General features: G+C 35.9%; 3 protein-coding genes and 1 pseudogene across 4 annotated transcripts; 1 reads left to right on the top strand and 3 right to left on the bottom strand.

Annotated features, from left to right (window-relative positions):
* Positions 1-1,886: 1,886 nt before the first annotated feature.
* LOC113273279 lies at positions 1,887-2,348 on the top strand. The gene has a single exon (XM_026523025.1). The coding sequence runs from the start codon at positions 1,887-1,889 to the stop codon at positions 2,346-2,348; it is 462 nt and encodes a 153-aa protein (XP_026378810.1).
* Positions 2,349-4,711: 2,363 nt separating this feature from the next.
* Positions 4,712-8,758, bottom strand: LOC113273278 (annotated as a pseudogene).
* Positions 8,759-8,813: 55 nt separating this feature from the next.
* LOC113273277 (pentatricopeptide repeat-containing protein At2g13420, mitochondrial-like) lies at positions 8,814-10,388 on the bottom strand. Its single transcript, XM_026523024.1, has 4 exons — positions 10,288-10,388; positions 10,015-10,085; positions 9,607-9,866; positions 8,814-9,425 (listed from the first exon to the last, which is right to left on the bottom strand). The coding sequence occupies exons 1-4, from the start codon at positions 10,386-10,388 to the stop codon at positions 8,814-8,816; spliced, it is 1,044 nt and encodes a 347-aa protein (XP_026378809.1).
* On the bottom strand, positions 9,411-11,744 carry LOC113271551. 2 transcript variants are annotated; one of them, XM_026521449.1, is made up of 3 exons: positions 10,715-11,744; positions 10,015-10,541; positions 9,411-9,866 (listed from the first exon to the last, which is right to left on the bottom strand). In XM_026521449.1, the coding sequence occupies exon 1, from the start codon at positions 11,648-11,650 to the stop codon at positions 10,742-10,744; it is 909 nt and encodes a 302-aa protein (XP_026377234.1). In that variant the 5' UTR covers positions 11,651-11,744; the 3' UTR covers positions 9,411-9,866; positions 10,015-10,541; positions 10,715-10,741. The 2 variants fall into 2 exon arrangements, with proteins under 2 accessions (XP_026377234.1, XP_026377233.1); XM_026521448.1 differs by having other exon boundaries at positions 10,015-11,744.
* Positions 11,745-16,505: the final 4,761 nt, after the last annotated feature.

Raw genomic sequence — 16,505 nt, 5'->3', positions numbered from 1 at the left:
TCACCATAACTAGTTCAAATGACTCAAAAGAACTAGTTAGAGAGTTATTCAATTGCATAGATCTCATAGAAGTATACAAGACACAATCGAAGCAAAACCGATTTTGATTCACTCGAATGAATTCATGAACTTTATAGCCACGGTTTGCAAATATGCATTCCTTAGTTTATATAAGTTTAAGTTCACGAATAAACCGTTTTTAGAAAATAACCCACTCAAGTATGCATACAAGTACGCATACGTTTGTTTTCAGTTCACAAACTCCAGCAGAAATTCTCGGGACGTGAACTTCCGACAGTACGCGTACAGGTACGCGGACTTTAGTTCCGGTTATCTTGAGCAGCAAAGTACGCATACTTTGGTTCAAGGATTTTGGACTTACACAAGTACAGTTCACATACAATGTTTATATCCATTCAAGGTTATATATCCTAAACTATCATTTCAATCATTGAAACATTCTTAGAGGATGTTAAATAGAGGTTACTCACACACTATTCTTCATCAAAGCGATTTTCAAGATAATGAAATAATCAACATGACTTTCGTTACTTGTAAAGATGAACTTGGACAAACAGAAAGATTACCAACACATATTTCGATAAATAGATACGCGAGATAAACTCGGTTCTAAATAGAAAATGTGTACAGTCGAAGTCTATATAGCAATATGAATTTTGTCTCAAGAAATGATATAGAGTAGATAGAATTTTGAGTGATAGATAAGTTCAAGTCTCCACATACCTTTTAGTCGATGAAGTTCCACCAGTTCCTTGAGTAATTCTTCGTCTTTGTATGATGAACGTTGTGGAGTCTAGAGCTCAACTACACTTTCTATCCTAGTCCGAGACTTAGCTATAAGTAGACTAGAAATCAAGACTTATAGTTTTGGCAACTAAACTTTACAAACAAGATTGAGATAGAAACGTTTGCGATGTCGACCGAGCAGTGCTCTAACACTCAATGGAAGTTATCCACAGTATAACCAGGTTTAAAGTGGGCTTGGAAGAAGTTGAAGTCAAATTTGAGATGAAATATAGGCACTGGTGAAAAATTGTCATTGTAGTTTGATACTTGGATAGGTGAAAATCCTTAGGCTGAAACTGTGGGCTTCAATGATACAATAAAAAAAAAATTACATATGATTGTGTGTGATATTCTGGAGAATGGTGAGTGGAATTCCAAGTAATTTACAAGCTTTAACTCCAGCTTCATTACCCTCAATAAGTGGAGAGAAATACAAACTTATATGGAGTGGAGACATTAAAGGTATTTTCTCTGCATCTGCTGCTGTTGAAAAAAATTAGAACCAAGGAACCAAAGATACATTGGCCAGATCAAATATGGAAAAGATTTCTACATCCAAGTATAGCCAGTAATGTATGGAAAATACAGCAGGGTGTATACATTGATGATGCAAAGCTAATCCAAAAAGGCTATTCACTTGATCTAAATGTGGTATCTGCCAGCAAGATCAAGACAGTATGGAGCATATCCCGTGGTTCTGCAAGTTCAATAAAAGTATATGGCAATGGTTAGTAACTATCTTTCAGTTCCAAACACCTACTTCCTTATCAGATATTCTTAAATTTGCAAAACATAAGATCTCAATTATTAAGCAAGTCTGGATGACAGCAGCATGTGCAACAATGGGAGAGCTATGGTTTCAAAAAAAATAAGTTGATTCATAAAAACATAGTACCAAATTTGGAGAGCTTTAAAAGCAGAATTATAAGCCTGGTATTCTATGGTGGGTACAGAATGACAGGTACAAGATGGGGGAAGAATTATGATTCTTATGTGCTTAGTTTTTCAATCTAGGCCAGAGAAATATGAAGTTCAAGATCATCAAATAATGTCAGTGGATCAGTCCTAATGAAGGTTATATGTTATTTAGCTGCGGTGGAACTGCAGTTGGTAATTCAGGAATGGATGGTTTTGGCGTTATAGCTAGAAATCATAACATTCGGTTCATTGGAACTGTCTCAGGTGGAAATGGAATTGCTACTACTTATATAGCTGATTCATTAGCTATTGTATGGGATTTAGAATGGGCGTTTAAACTGCAATGTAGTAAGATTCTTATCAGATCTAATTCAATGACAGTAATAGAAGATGTCAGAAAAGGAGTGGTGCCTTGGTGCCTACAGTCAAGGTGGCTGAAAGCCGAAAAAGAGATTACTGAGATTATATATGAGCAGTGCTATAAAGAAGTTAATTTCTCTGCAATTGAACTTGCTAAACAGGGTGCAAAGCTGGCTCAAGGTGCTGTGATAGTTCATGAAGGGAAGCCTCCATCTCTAGTAAAAATTGAGTTACCTGGTAGGAAGTATTATAGATTTTGCTAGCGATAAATGCTCAGGCACATGTGTAATTTCTCTCAGTTTTTTAGTTTCTCCTTTTTTTGCCTTCAAATTTTGTAATCTTTAAGTTTGTTTAAAAATTAATAAAATTGTGCTTTAGCAAAAAAAAAAAAATATAGGGAAGGTGGCCTAATAATACCATGGTCCCAAAAAATCATTCTTACTTAGTTACTCAGAGACTATCTGATTGGTTTACTAACCTTTTATGGACTTAGACTTCAACCCCAGGGCCTATCTGTTTGAGAGTTGTTGAGCCCACTTCTCAGGTAACAACTACATGTACATGACTACATGGTAGTACAACTACAAACACTACTCATTCGGATACAGCTTTTTCTTTTTTTCTCTTTGTATGTTCGTTTTCTTTGTTTTCAGAAACCTTTGTGGTATATACTGGTCAAAATCAATAAGTTATAATGTAGTGGTAATTGAATTATTGTCCCTATTTTTGATGGTCTACACAAATATCCTTATCACATAATAATTATGTCCCTCTTTATCTATAAGCCCATCAGGGGCCCATCAATAATTTAGGGACTTCCAAATATACCCCATTTCTGCTTCTTCTTATCTTCTTTATTTCTCATCCGGAGAAAAACGATCGAGCTCACCATCATCTCCATCTACGTCGCCACCACCATCTTCATCGTTGCCATCACCACCACCATCTTGATCGCCTTCACTACTACCAGCACCACCACCTCCGTTACCTCCGCCACCACTATCAACAGATTTATTAAGGTCAATATGTTCTGCTGTTGTTAAATTTAATTGAGAGATTGAAGAACGAAAGGTGAAATTAGGGTTCCTGAGATGAAATTAAGATTTGGATCGAGTTAGATTATCAAAGAATCATCATCATGTCGAGTTCTCCACCAAAACCAGCACCATCACCTCCGTTACCTCCTCAACCGCTATCAACAGATCTATTAAGGTTAATATGTTCTGCTGTTGTGAAATATAAACTGAGAGATTGAAGAACTGAATGTGAAATTAGGGTTCCTAAGATGAAATTAAGATTGAGATCTAGCTAGATCAGCAAAGAAGATGAAGTTTCTGTTTGATTTGGGTCACAGTTGGTGATGGGAACTATTGGTGCTATTTTAATGGAGGTTTGAATCTGTGTTCGAGATCGAGTTCAATATGTTAATGGTGTTCCAGGTATAGCAATTGTCCTTTCAGTAACCTACTTACTTCAGTTTTTGTTGGATCAACTACTGTTGTTGATCCCGTTTATTGGATCAACTCCTATTGTTGACCCAATTTTTATAGGATCAACTACCGTTCTTGATCCCCTAAATGGGATCAACTATTGTTGTTGACGCCTTTTTTTAGGTTGGTGGTAATGACAGTATTATAATTGTATTTGTTAGGGAAGTGATAAATGTTGCTTTGAATGGTGTTTATGTTTTTATGGGATTAATTGTTGTTGTTGATCCATTTTATGGGATCAACTCCTATTGTTGACTCAACTTTTTATGGGATCAACTATGGTTGTTGATCCATCCATGGGATCAACTCCTGTTGTTGACCCAATTTTTTATGGATCAACTACTGTTGTTGATCCTTTCAACTCCTATTGTTAACAATATTTCCTTGGATAAGTATAATCATGCTTGTAGTTTAAATCATGCTTTGTAGTTTAAATCATGTAAATTTCTTCCTGTTGAACTTGTGGTGCAATGGTAGCATGACTGACTCCATGTCAGATGATGCATGTTCAACTCACGCCAAGTTCACTCTATTTACATGGATCAACTTTTATTGTTGATCCAATTTAGTGGATCAACTAGATCCTTTTTTTTGGATCAACTATCGTTGTTGATCCCCTAAACTGGAACAACTTCTACTGTTGGTTCTATTTTTATTTGGATCAACTACTGTTGTTGATACAAAAATATCTGAACCAATGGTGGCAGTGACGGCGGCGGTGGTGGCGGCGAACTAGTGGTGGTGGCGGCAATGGACTAGTGGTGGTGGAGGACTGGTGGTGGTGAAGGAGTGGTGGTGAAATATCAGTGGTGGTGGCGGTTGGTAGGTGGTGGTTGTTGAACGGTGATGGTGGAATGGTAGTTGAATGTTGGTGGTGGTGGTGGTGGTGGTGCTAGTGGTGGTGGTGAAGTGGTAGAGGAAGAAATTTGTTCCATTCTGAAATAAATAAAAGTATTATATGGGTGATGGTATTAAGATAATCTAATTTTAAATGGATAAGGTTATTAAAAAGTAAGGACAAATTTATTATTGTATAAGGATATATTTATTGGCTGTCAAAAGTATGGACATATAAATAATGTACCTGTAATGTATAGGATAACGATGAAATACAAAATGAAGTGGCTCGGTAACAATTTGGTGAAAAAAATAAGAAATTATTCAATCAAAAACACTTTTACAAGGTGACACTGATTACATGTGCTTAAATACTATTTAGAAAGAAAAGAATGAACGGTAACAACCTATTTTCAGTTACCCTAGATCCTCAACTAATGTTGAAGTTATTCGTACTAAGATATCAACAAGAACGGCAACAACAAAACGAGTTAGATTCAAGCCACTAATGGCCAGATAAAGAACGACTAAGTTGTAACGCAGTGTTTTAACCCAGTCAGGAGAGATACTTAACTCGCTAAGAAAACAAAACTTAACTCGCTACTAATCCTAAATAGTGAGTCAACTATGACTTTTGTTCTCCGAAAATCCCTTCTATTCTTCGTCTGGCAAGGATCGTGCACAATCAGATGAAGTTCATTCTGCTCGGTATTGTGATGCCTGCCCTCTTTCAAAGTTCATGAGAAGCTTCTTTTGCTAGTGAGAAAACTTGTTCCTGTCCAAGAACACCACACGATTAGCCAAAATCGTTTCAAAAATATAATGTCAGAAAGTTTTAAGACTTGTCGTATTTGATTTTGGATAACTTATTTTCCAAATAATGTTCAGAAATTCAGATGATACCTCGTCTATATTCACAATCTTCCTGTCCTTCATAATCCACTGACCATTGCACATGACAGCTTCAATATTTTCAGTGCGCAAACTATAGACAAGGCTGGAAATACTGCAAAAGAACAGATGCAGAAATACATTTGGTCAACCTGATAGCATATGGGATACATATACTTGATACATTTCGCTAATTAACCGACAAGTTGAATATAGGATACATATATTATTCAGATATGAGATACAGAACCTAAAATCGCAAAGCTAGATGTCAATGTTGGTACGAATAATAAAGCCACAAGTTTAAAGTATAATCTGAAGCTGTGTGGAGAACAAATGAAAATGACGCTCCCTTGAGAGTTATATTTCTGGAAGAAGTTATTAAAACGAAAAAATGTTAATCAGGAACAGTGTTGACCCATGTGATTATGGTGTGACCTATCACCTATAAGTGGTTTTTCGGTATATTTGTGACTTACAAGGACACACTTGACAGTAAGAAGAAATGTTATCAGGATTTCAACAAACATAAATCCAATTTCAGAATTGTTACCAGTCATGTCCAGGTAGCATGGACCAAGAGAAGGGATCAACAATAACCATGTCAGCCTACCAGAAAAAAGAAAGAACGAAAGCACCATCAATATAAACCAATCAAGCGGGACACAGAAATAAATTACATAAGCAAAATATATACAAGTCTTTAATTGTATATTTTTTGAGACTTCAAGTGAACCTATTTCATTATCCCATAATACTGATTTTGCACCATTTATTGTTGCCATTTTCAATACCGTCTCAGCAGGCAGAGCTGTAGGGTCAGTTGTTTGTTCCCTTTAGGTAGGTTTCCCGTCCTAATTAATAAAGAAGCTAGATACATCTCATCAACTGTCAAAGGAAGATTCAGTCACAACAAAAGTTATTGGCATGAAAACAGTTTACTGATTGGAGGAATCCAGATAATAAAGGGGGTACAAGGCGCAAGAGAAAACTAAAGAGCGAGTACGTGTTTCATATATTGAATTATAAAACAAGACAAATGGGTATTTTGAATGAAACTAAGGTCATAAAGAACAAACCTATGCTCATCCTATTATTTGATGGGGGCCCTATCAGTACCCAAAGAGACACAAATCCCAGCATCCAGCATCTCCTTTACAGGTGCGAACCCAAGCATTCGCATTGCTGCAGCAGGAGGAAAGTGAGAAACTTTAACACCAGCCTTTGAAAGAAAACCAATCTGCCAATACAATCGGTATTAGTTTCTACAAACTCAATTGACACTATTAATATAAACATGCAAACTTCGCTAAGAAGACTAAAATACCCAATCTCTACCACTAAGAGACTGAATTGAATGACCAATCTTAGCATGATAGAATGCCAAGGATTTGAACCACCTCAGTATCATTGACCCAGACGGAATGAGCTGCCAACATTGTAGGAGCTCTATTTTCTCCAAGTATGTAACTGTTCCATGATCAACTTCTCGAGTCTTAGTCACAGATTCATTTTTATAAGCTATCTCTGCAACATGCTACGGAAAACATCAAACAAATTAGAATCAGGACAATAAATCGAATATGGGATAAATTAGAATCGAATGAAAGTGGGGGGAGATCCTGGTAAGCACAATCAGAATTATTTTATTTTAATATAGTAAGAATCACACATTCAAGGGTTTGAGACGAAGGATCATGTAGTTGATCCAGGAAGTAGAAAAAAAATCCAGAGTGCAATGGGACATGCATTATGATGATAAGAAACAATGTTTTGCGGGAAAAGAAAAGTGTAACAAGAAAAGAAACAATTACTAGGTCTTAGGCAGATAATAAATGCACAATGGATGGTACCAAGTAGGATTCATACCATGTGGATGCCAGTGTTCAGTTCTTTCTCTGCGTCTCGAGTTTCAAATAGTAGCTTATCAGTTGCATTCATAATTTTCCGTATTCCAAACCACATCTTAATACGCCCATCGTCACTATTACGATGCTTCGCATAAAGTTCCTTTCGAGACTGATCCCTTGAGTCAATAAAGTAACATTGGTCATACAACAAATGATAGAGAGTAATGGACCAAAAAACAGGTTGCCAAATGCACGAGAAGGAAACCAAGTTGAACAAAAGACTAACACCAATGATAGGTTGAAACTGATTCCCCAAACATACTAACAAAGAAAGATCTTAACCTGTTAAAACCACAAAAGAGAACAGACTGGATGTTCAACCTGAATACAATAATCAGTCGACTGAACACCCCATTTTTTTGGTAAGCTCTCACCACCATGGCTGACTGCACTAAACATGCACGTAAACCCAGTAGCTCCACCGCTCTTGCCATCCCGGAAACATGTTGTCCACCTGCTTCAGAAAAACAAGTTACCTGCAATTTAGGAATATCAAAAACATATCAGAAAACATAATATGCAATACTGCCTGTACATCTAAATGACAGCAGAAAGACTAGATATTTAAAGGGAGCTTAGACCATAGTGAATGAGCTCAATTCCACAAAGTAATGTAGAAATATAAGAATCTTCTTCAGTCATATTAGATTCATAAGGCCATATTCGTTTATGTAACCAAGTCATTAAATCAACATCATCAGCTATTCCTCTACCAAGTTGTTGAGATGTATGAACATGTGTATTGATTAAACCTATAATAAAATTACAATCAAAAACATGAATTAAATTACCAAAAACATAACTTCTCAACAGAGAAAGATTAATGAGATTGAAATCAGAACCTGGAATCACGATTTTTCCATTGAGATTGATAATGTCAACATCATCATGACCAGTGGTACCAAACTCCGCTAAAATGAGTGAAGATTGATTAATAGCAATAATCTTATCTCCATCAATAACAATAGCACCATCTTTGAAAACCCTTTCTTGATCATCCATTGTTATTATCGTACAACTGTGAAGAACACTAAATCTTTTTTTACCAGAGTTGCAAAATGCTACAAGGTAGCTAATCAAACTCAGTTCAAAAGAGAACTGTCCAAAAAGAAAGAATAAGCTCAACAATGCCAAGCTGACAGCACAGAGACTTGACAACTGAAACAAAACCAAGGAACTCCTATAACTCCCAAGTGTAAGGAAAGTGTAAAAAAAATACTACTCTTCTGTCTCCACGACAAACTCACAAGCTTCTACCCACTTCGGTTTCTCACATAATCCATGAATCAACAACATATATGAATCCGAATCTGGACCAGCTCCAATTTCCTTCATGTCATTCCATATCTCCTGCACTATATCCATCTTGTTCAACCTTGAAAATGTCCCAACTAATATATTATATGTGGACAAACTCGGCATACATGACAAGTCTCCCATCTTCGTGTACAATTTCAAGGCATTATCAGCATATTTCCTCCCTTGAAATTCCTTTAAGAAACAGTTAAAGGTTGCAGGTGATGGATTTACTCCATTAGCAACCATCTCATTATAAGGATCTCCTCAGCATCTTCGAGCCTTCCACATGAACAAAGACATTTTATAACTGAGTTGCTACTGTTGGGAAAATCCCTTTTTCTTTCATCGAACTCAACTTATCGAGCGATAAATCTGGTTTATGCGCGCGGCTGTAAACATGGAAAACGATAGAATAGCCAGCCACATCTGGTTCTATTCCCATCTTCTGCATTTCATCCAACAAGTTCTCAGCTTTTTGAATGATTCCTTCAAAGTGAGTTCCCGGGTGTAAGACCGTTCTACGGCAAATTCCACTCAAGAGAACATTATAGCTAACAACACTTGGTTCTAATCCACGATCTACCATTTCTTCAAAGAATTTCTCCGCCACTTCAGGTCGATTTAATCTGAACCAACCATAAATCAGAACTGTATACATTTGCGTATCTGGTTCAAATTTGAATTCCCTTCGATTGAAGATCTCCGTAGACACCTTAACATACCCATACTTACACAGAGTGTCAAGAAGGTAAACAAAATCTTCTCTATCAGTTTCTCGTTTTGTGAAATTCTCCATGTCAGCAAAAGCTTGGACGGCTTGCTTTGTGAGTCCTGCAGCTATCAATCTACGAAACAAAATGCTGATAGTTTTTGATGTCGGTTTATCACCTAGCTGATCCATATCAAGAAGCAACTGCCAAGCGACATCAAATTACTGTAATTTTCCCATGATATCGATCATCATATCATAAGCAACCCCGTCATGGCGGTAACCTGGTTGTTCTTTTGCCCAAATAAAGAAATCCATGCAATTTTTGGTACAGTTTTCAATCTAATCAGAGTTTGCTGAACCAACTCAGTAGAAATTCTTATACCATTGAGATGAAGTAGAGAGGATCCACAGCATTATAAGGATCATGGCGCTCTATTAAAAGGTTAGCAACCATGTCCGCATCATTTGATGTCTGAGGAGACGGAAGGGACGGTTTCAAATATTCCCTGAACTCTAACTGTAGTTCGTTATCTGGTGAGAGCTCATTAGAGTCCGAAGAAATATACGATGCAAAACTTAGTTTGGACAAGTTTTGAGCCAAGCAAGTGAACAAGAAACATCGAGGTAAATGCCATCCATATCCTACAAAAATAGACAACCACACAAATTCACTAAAAATTACCAATATTTAGCTATAAAGATTGTATATATGATGGAAAAGAACAAATTATTCAGGAATTTTTACCAATGTAATTCACTAAAAATTACCAATGTTTGCAACTTTGCATACCTGTGTCAGTAGTGCTTTCACTGATTTCACATATTCCAATACTAACACTATTATCTGCTGGCGCCTGGCAACTATACCCGTATTTTTAGTATGACGTTAGATGATAAATTTGTTAAGACTAGCAGGCTTGACATTTTAAAGCTCTTGTAGATAAAATCATATATCTAGACATGATTTTAACTGAGCAACTGGTACATTATTATTTGTCAGAAAGTTCATAGAAACAACATTCTCATTCTCTGTAATCTCTAATTTAACAAGCAGAGAAATTACAAATTAGGAGCCTCAAATTTCTGATGAACACATATGAAGCATTGCAGGTTAATATTGCTACTCGAAACAAAGCAGAGAAACTTATCTGAAAAATGCTTCATTTTGTACAGCAGTCTAGAAATGCTTCATTTTCCCTGGCGACAAGTTCTGTAAAGCGAAGTGATGCACACTAGAAAAGCCATTTCAGAACCGCAGTTGTGGCAACTTTGCCAGTTCTCTCATGCAAACTTGCAGTGAATTACAAACTAATGACCCTGACATCAATTGTGGGATCCAAATAACAAATCAATTGTCACCATGAATATAAGAAATTGTAGATTACAAAAAATTTAAGTTACATAAACTAGAAAGCAATAAAATCATCACAAAAGAAATTGTCTCCTCCAATGAATACTAGAAATAGAATAGATGACAAACAAAAAGTTACTTAATTACTCCAGCCAGCACTATTCATTCACCACAGAAGGAATTCTGGTCCGTCAATTGGGTTTGTTGTGTTCATCATCATGTCCATGTAGCTGCTGCTGCAATTCAATCTCTGGAACTCCAAATCGATCATATCAGAGAATGGTTGATCATAAACCATTTCAGAGAAAGGATCAACAACACTAATCAAGGGTTGGGATTCTTCTTGATTAGAGAAATAAGAAGAAGAACATCCATAATCATCCAAGTTCTTAGACGATCTTACTGCCAACGAAGTTGAATTAGATTCAACAACCCCAAAACTCTTCTTCATCTCCTCCTCCGGTTGCGGTTGTTGTTGATTATAATCAGAACAAGGAAGTCCATAATCATAAACGTTGTTAGAAGATCCTACCACCAAAGAAGTAGACTCGTAATGGTAATTTGTAGATTCAATTACCCCAAAATTATTGTTCTGATCGCAATTCGGAGATGATGATGATGGCGATGTAACATCCCCTGCTTTCAATTGATTTTCTCTCTCGGAAATCATAACAAATATGGATTCCAATTCACTCTCAATCTTTGTAAGTGATTCAACAGTACATAAATTATCAAATTTAGGGTTACCGTTATCATTCCGAAAACAGAATCTCTGATTCTTCTCAACTTCCTCTGCTTCTTCACCACTACACAATTTCATCTTGTTTTGGTTAAATTGCATGACGACCTCATCAAATTCATGAGGGTTTGCTGGTAATTCTTTAGCCCCATTGATGAATTCAGAATGCACAACTCCAACAGCCTTAACATCACAGAGTTTCCTCAACTCATTAAATTTCTTCTCAAATCCTTTGATTCTGTTCTTGAAACACTTTTTTCTAATCTTATGATCAACATGTTTAATGGAAGAAGATGATGATGATGATTTGCCCTTTTGATTATTAAGAATACCCATTTTTAATTTTTCGAACAAGAACGAACCCTAGAACAGTGTGTTGTTAAATGGAGTTTTCTTCAGTCGCAGCAATGAAATTTAGCAAGTAATGAAGTTTTCTACAGTCGGTGTGCTTATTTATAGCTGTAGATGCAGATCGTATTTTAGGAAAGTGAACTGGAGGCGCGGCTAGATCAAGTGTGGGTTTGTTATGCCCACCCCATAATTACTTAAGGGTACTACTGCTCATGGCCTCTTCTCTTCCTATCAAATTTGTTGCTTAAAATACCCCCAAGGCAAGGAACTGAGTAAGGTCGAACTCCAAACTTTTTACATCATCAAAGGCAAGGAATTGAGTAAGGTTGAACTCCTATCGGTCCACCCCACCCGCCTACCTAGCTCATGGTATTTCACCGATTCAAAATGCATCACTTTTTACATCATCAAATGTGTCGAACTCCAAACTTACTATTTGCCAAAAGTAAACGAATTCCTTAGTTCAATTCCATATACTAACTCATTAGTACCATAACCTAAGCAAATTGAGATTAGCCTGAGTTAAGTATAGCATTGGATATATTTTTAATAGCAAAGCTCATAAAAATTGACTATTCCGGGAAAAGATACGTGCGCGAGTCTAACGCAGTGTGACCAGTCCACTGAGTTGATCCGATTCATACCAGACCTTCCCTCCAGATTCAGTACTCTGTCTAGGTTATATGGGTTGGGTTTACCCGGATAGGAAATGGATAGTAGATTATATCCCGTATCTTCCATCTCTCCCACGATTTCTGTTTCAGTTTCTCCCTTTTCTTCATCTTACATAACTTTGCAGAAGGTCATGGACGGGTGGATATGAATTCATCGAATCCAGATGACATAGGAATATATCTCTATTTATTTATTTTCATTTATATCAGATAGCAGGGTGATTGTAATAGCAATTTTTTGGTGTTTGAAACCCTAACCCTCTTTTTACTGTTTAAAACCCTAATTATCATGCTTCTCCTTTAGAATTCATTTGGTTTATATCCTCATAATAGTTGCAGGGGAGGGAAGTGAATGGAATTAAATTTGATTTTTAATTAGTTGGTCCTCTGATTCGGGTTGAAACCAAATGGAATCTAATACCATTGATTTAGAAGTGAGTCTTGATTTTTAAACGACACTGGATTATCATTCTAAGGATTACACATCTGAGCTGGAAAAATTATTTATAGTTTCTGAACTACCCAGTTGATACACCGTATGTTGAACTTAGGTTTTGTTCTGTGCCATGAGATCGATTTGATTTTTTTTTTTATAATGTGTACAGTGTAAATGAAAGAGTTAATGAACTTATCCTTCGTTTTTTTTTTTGGTATGTGTAATTAGGTTTTAAAACCCCCATATTTTTTGACCATAGGGTGCAATAAATTAAATACAAAAAATATGAATTGCATGAGTTTAGTTTGATTTGTTTATATGAGCGGTTAGGTGATGACGATAATGATGTGGTTAATTTTATTTATTCCGGATTAACCCTGCCAAGCGTTACAAAATCTACTCCAAGGTCTCCATTAGTGTAGGGGCTTTTTGTTTTATTGAAATTTCAAACTCCTCAACCATCGCGAATCTTGTGAACAAAGAACCCCATGGGCTTACCAGAAACTTTTCCTTCTTCACTGAAGAGGTAATTAGTGAAGATGATCTTAGTGTATATGACTTCCATGCCGGTACAAATGCGATCCGTTAATCTTTTAGAGGTTCTAACACTCCCTCTCCTCTGGGGCCCCGATGCAATGTGACCCAAATAACTGGAGATCGTGTCATCTGGTATATTTATAATTTTTCTTAGACATCTTTACGCTAAGCACTTGTGCCCTAATGGTTACTGAACATATAAAATGTATTTCAGCAAAGGAAGAGGCTCAAGTTCTGGTGGTTATGTAAAAATGTCAAAAGGTGGTGGTGGTGTATTTTGTGATAAACAATCTTGATATGGTTAATACTAAGGGTCATTTTATGAAGTGGGGGTCATTACCGGTTATTAAGCTTTACACAGAAAGATAAACAAACACAAATAGTGAAGAGAGTAGAGAATGAAAGTTGTAAAGGAGATAATTCAAAATCTACCATGAGAGTTCTTTAGGGTGTCAGATACATAGAAGTATTGTAAGTAGTATTTAACTCCTTGTAGCTTCCCTTAAGTCCTTGACCATTTTATATGTACAAAATATTGTTTAAAAATTATATAAAGGTCTCTGTTTTGATTTTTTGAAATCCAAACATTCTGGTATTTTTTTTCCTAGGACAATTTAAGCCTTACAACTGTGAATTGTACGGTACACAATACCGTTTTCACGGCTTGGACTTTTATGTGTGAATCTCTCAACCCTCTGAACATGGTATTTGTACATTTCATTGTTGTAATCGTTATAGTTTTGATCATTTGAGACTTTACTCACCTACTATTATGATGCAAGCATTTATAATTGTTAGAGCACTGCTCGATCGAACTCACAAATGTTGTTATCTCAAGCTTGTTTATCAAGTTTCGTTGATCAGAACTATATCTTGATTTTTAGTCTACTTATAACTATGTCTCGGATTAGGATATAAGTGTGTAGTTGAGCTTTAGACTTCATGACGTTCACCAATTGAAGAAGATCTACTGAAGAGCTTAGAGGAACTTCAAAGACAAAAGGTATGTGGAGACTAAGACATAATCACTCAGAAGTCTATTCAATTATATATACTAATGAGACTAATTCGTATAGCTATACAGACTTTATGTTATACACATTTTAAATTTTGAGTCGATTTTACCCCGTTTATATAATTCTCGAAATACCAGTTTAAATCTTAGAATGCTTTATCATCTACTTGACAACTTTAGTTGTAAAAAAAATCATTTGTTGGAAATTAAATATTAAGTCAAGATAATCATGTGAAAATTACCTTGAACATCTTACATGGTTTGTGTGAGACAATCATTTGATGTTAACTCGGGATGTTTCGTATTGATCAAAATAATCATTTGAAAATTACTTGAAGCTAGTGGTATGTGTAAGATTATCATTGTCGTCTTCTAAGGATATTTCAAATTGATTAAATGAGAGTTTTAGAACTACTACCAATGTCTGAATACACAACATAGTATGCGTACCCAGTATACGAACTGTGAAGTGCTAGTTGAGGTCTGGAACTCTTGTTTGTGAACTGTGTTTACGAATGAGTTTATCTGTGATAGGTCCGGAACTTTGGTTTGCGAACAGTGTTTGAAAATGACAAAACTAGGCAAGGTCCGGAACGGTAGCTCGCGAACTCGGTGGTTACATTCTAAAATCGGTAAGTATGACAACTTGTTCACATACTCTGTATCCTAACTATTGTTTGTACTTATGAACTCAGGTTCGTTTACGAACTAAAGTCCCTGGATTTTTAATGTATTAATAAATGCGAACCTTGTTTGCAAACCGTGCATTATTTTCATGAATTGGTTCTTGTATATAAGTACTTTGTACACTTATAAACAAGTCGAATATGTTTCAAATGCTTCATGGATATTTCTATGAGATAATGAACATTTGAACAACTCTTTTGAAAAACACATTTAGATACATTTGATTATGTATCATGATTGATTGATTATCAGATTGAGTCTAGAAGTGTTAGATGAATATAGCTAAGTTAAAATTGCTAATATGGCTAACTTCTGTTAACTGTTATTGGGCCAACTTGTTATACACGTTTAGGTACTGTTCATCCATATCTAAATGTAGGTATATTTCATTTGTGTGTATCAAACTAAACCATCTAAGGGTGGAGATTGATTTCTTATTTTCTAAGAAAACTTAGCTTGAATCTTAAATCAGGAGTTCATCTAACGGTGGATATTAATTACTTTGTTACTAAGCTATCTTAGCTTTGATTGTATGCAAACCTGATTTGAAATAATATATAAGGAGAAGCTCTAGCATCTGAGAAACCTAATCCTGACACTCTTGTGTGTCCTAGTTGGAAACTAGAGTCGATTCTCTATTAACCTAGATTTCCAATTATTCTGAAAACCATTACTAGGTTTAACGACTTAAAGACTTCGCTTGGGATTCGTGAAGCCAGGTCCAACAATTTTCTCCATAGTTGCATATCCTGATCTTACTTTTTCTATCATATTGAGTTTAATCTTCTCTAAGATTTTTTCGAGATTTATCTCAGATAGGTAAGATATAAAAAGTAATCACAACAGTTTCTTTGTATCAGACTCTTGTGATTTTGCAATAACTTCTTCTGTTAATCAGTTAGGTTATTATGAGGTGACTTATATTTCTAGGCTGCTCTTCGGGAGTATAAGACCGGATTATTAGTTGATTTTCTTGTTCTTGTTGATCTTTATCTTAAGACGGAAACAACAAATATAATAGACTTATCTGTAGGAGACATATTTGTTTATAAGTCTTCGACTTTGGATCGTAGCGACTTCTAGGATGTAAAGGACGTCAGCTAGGGGAATCAAGTGCGCATAATCTTACTAGATTCAAGAGGCGTAAGGAATGCGACTGTACCTTAATCGGTATGAGACTTGGTTAGGGATCAAATACATTCCAGTCTGAAGTTAACTTGTAGTAGACTAGAGTCTGTAGCGGCTTAATACAGTGTGGTGTTCAAGTCTGGACTACGTCCCGGGGTTTTTCTGCATTTGCGGTTTCCTCGTTAACAAAAATTTTGGTGTCTGTGTTATTTCTTTTCCGCATTATATTTTCTTTATATAATTGAAATATTATAGGTTGTGCATTTTTCAATCACAGTTGATAAATCTGGCTCCCTTGTTTGTTGGATATAACTTGATTGACACTCAGACATTGGTCTTTGGTACCATCTGAGTTATTCTCAT

Source organism: Papaver somniferum, chromosome 4 (assembly GCF_003573695.1).
Source record: "Papaver somniferum cultivar HN1 chromosome 4, ASM357369v1, whole genome shotgun sequence".
NCBI lineage: Eukaryota > Viridiplantae > Streptophyta > Magnoliopsida > Ranunculales > Papaveraceae > Papaver > Papaver somniferum.
This window is presented reverse-complemented; position numbering and strand designations above follow the sequence as displayed.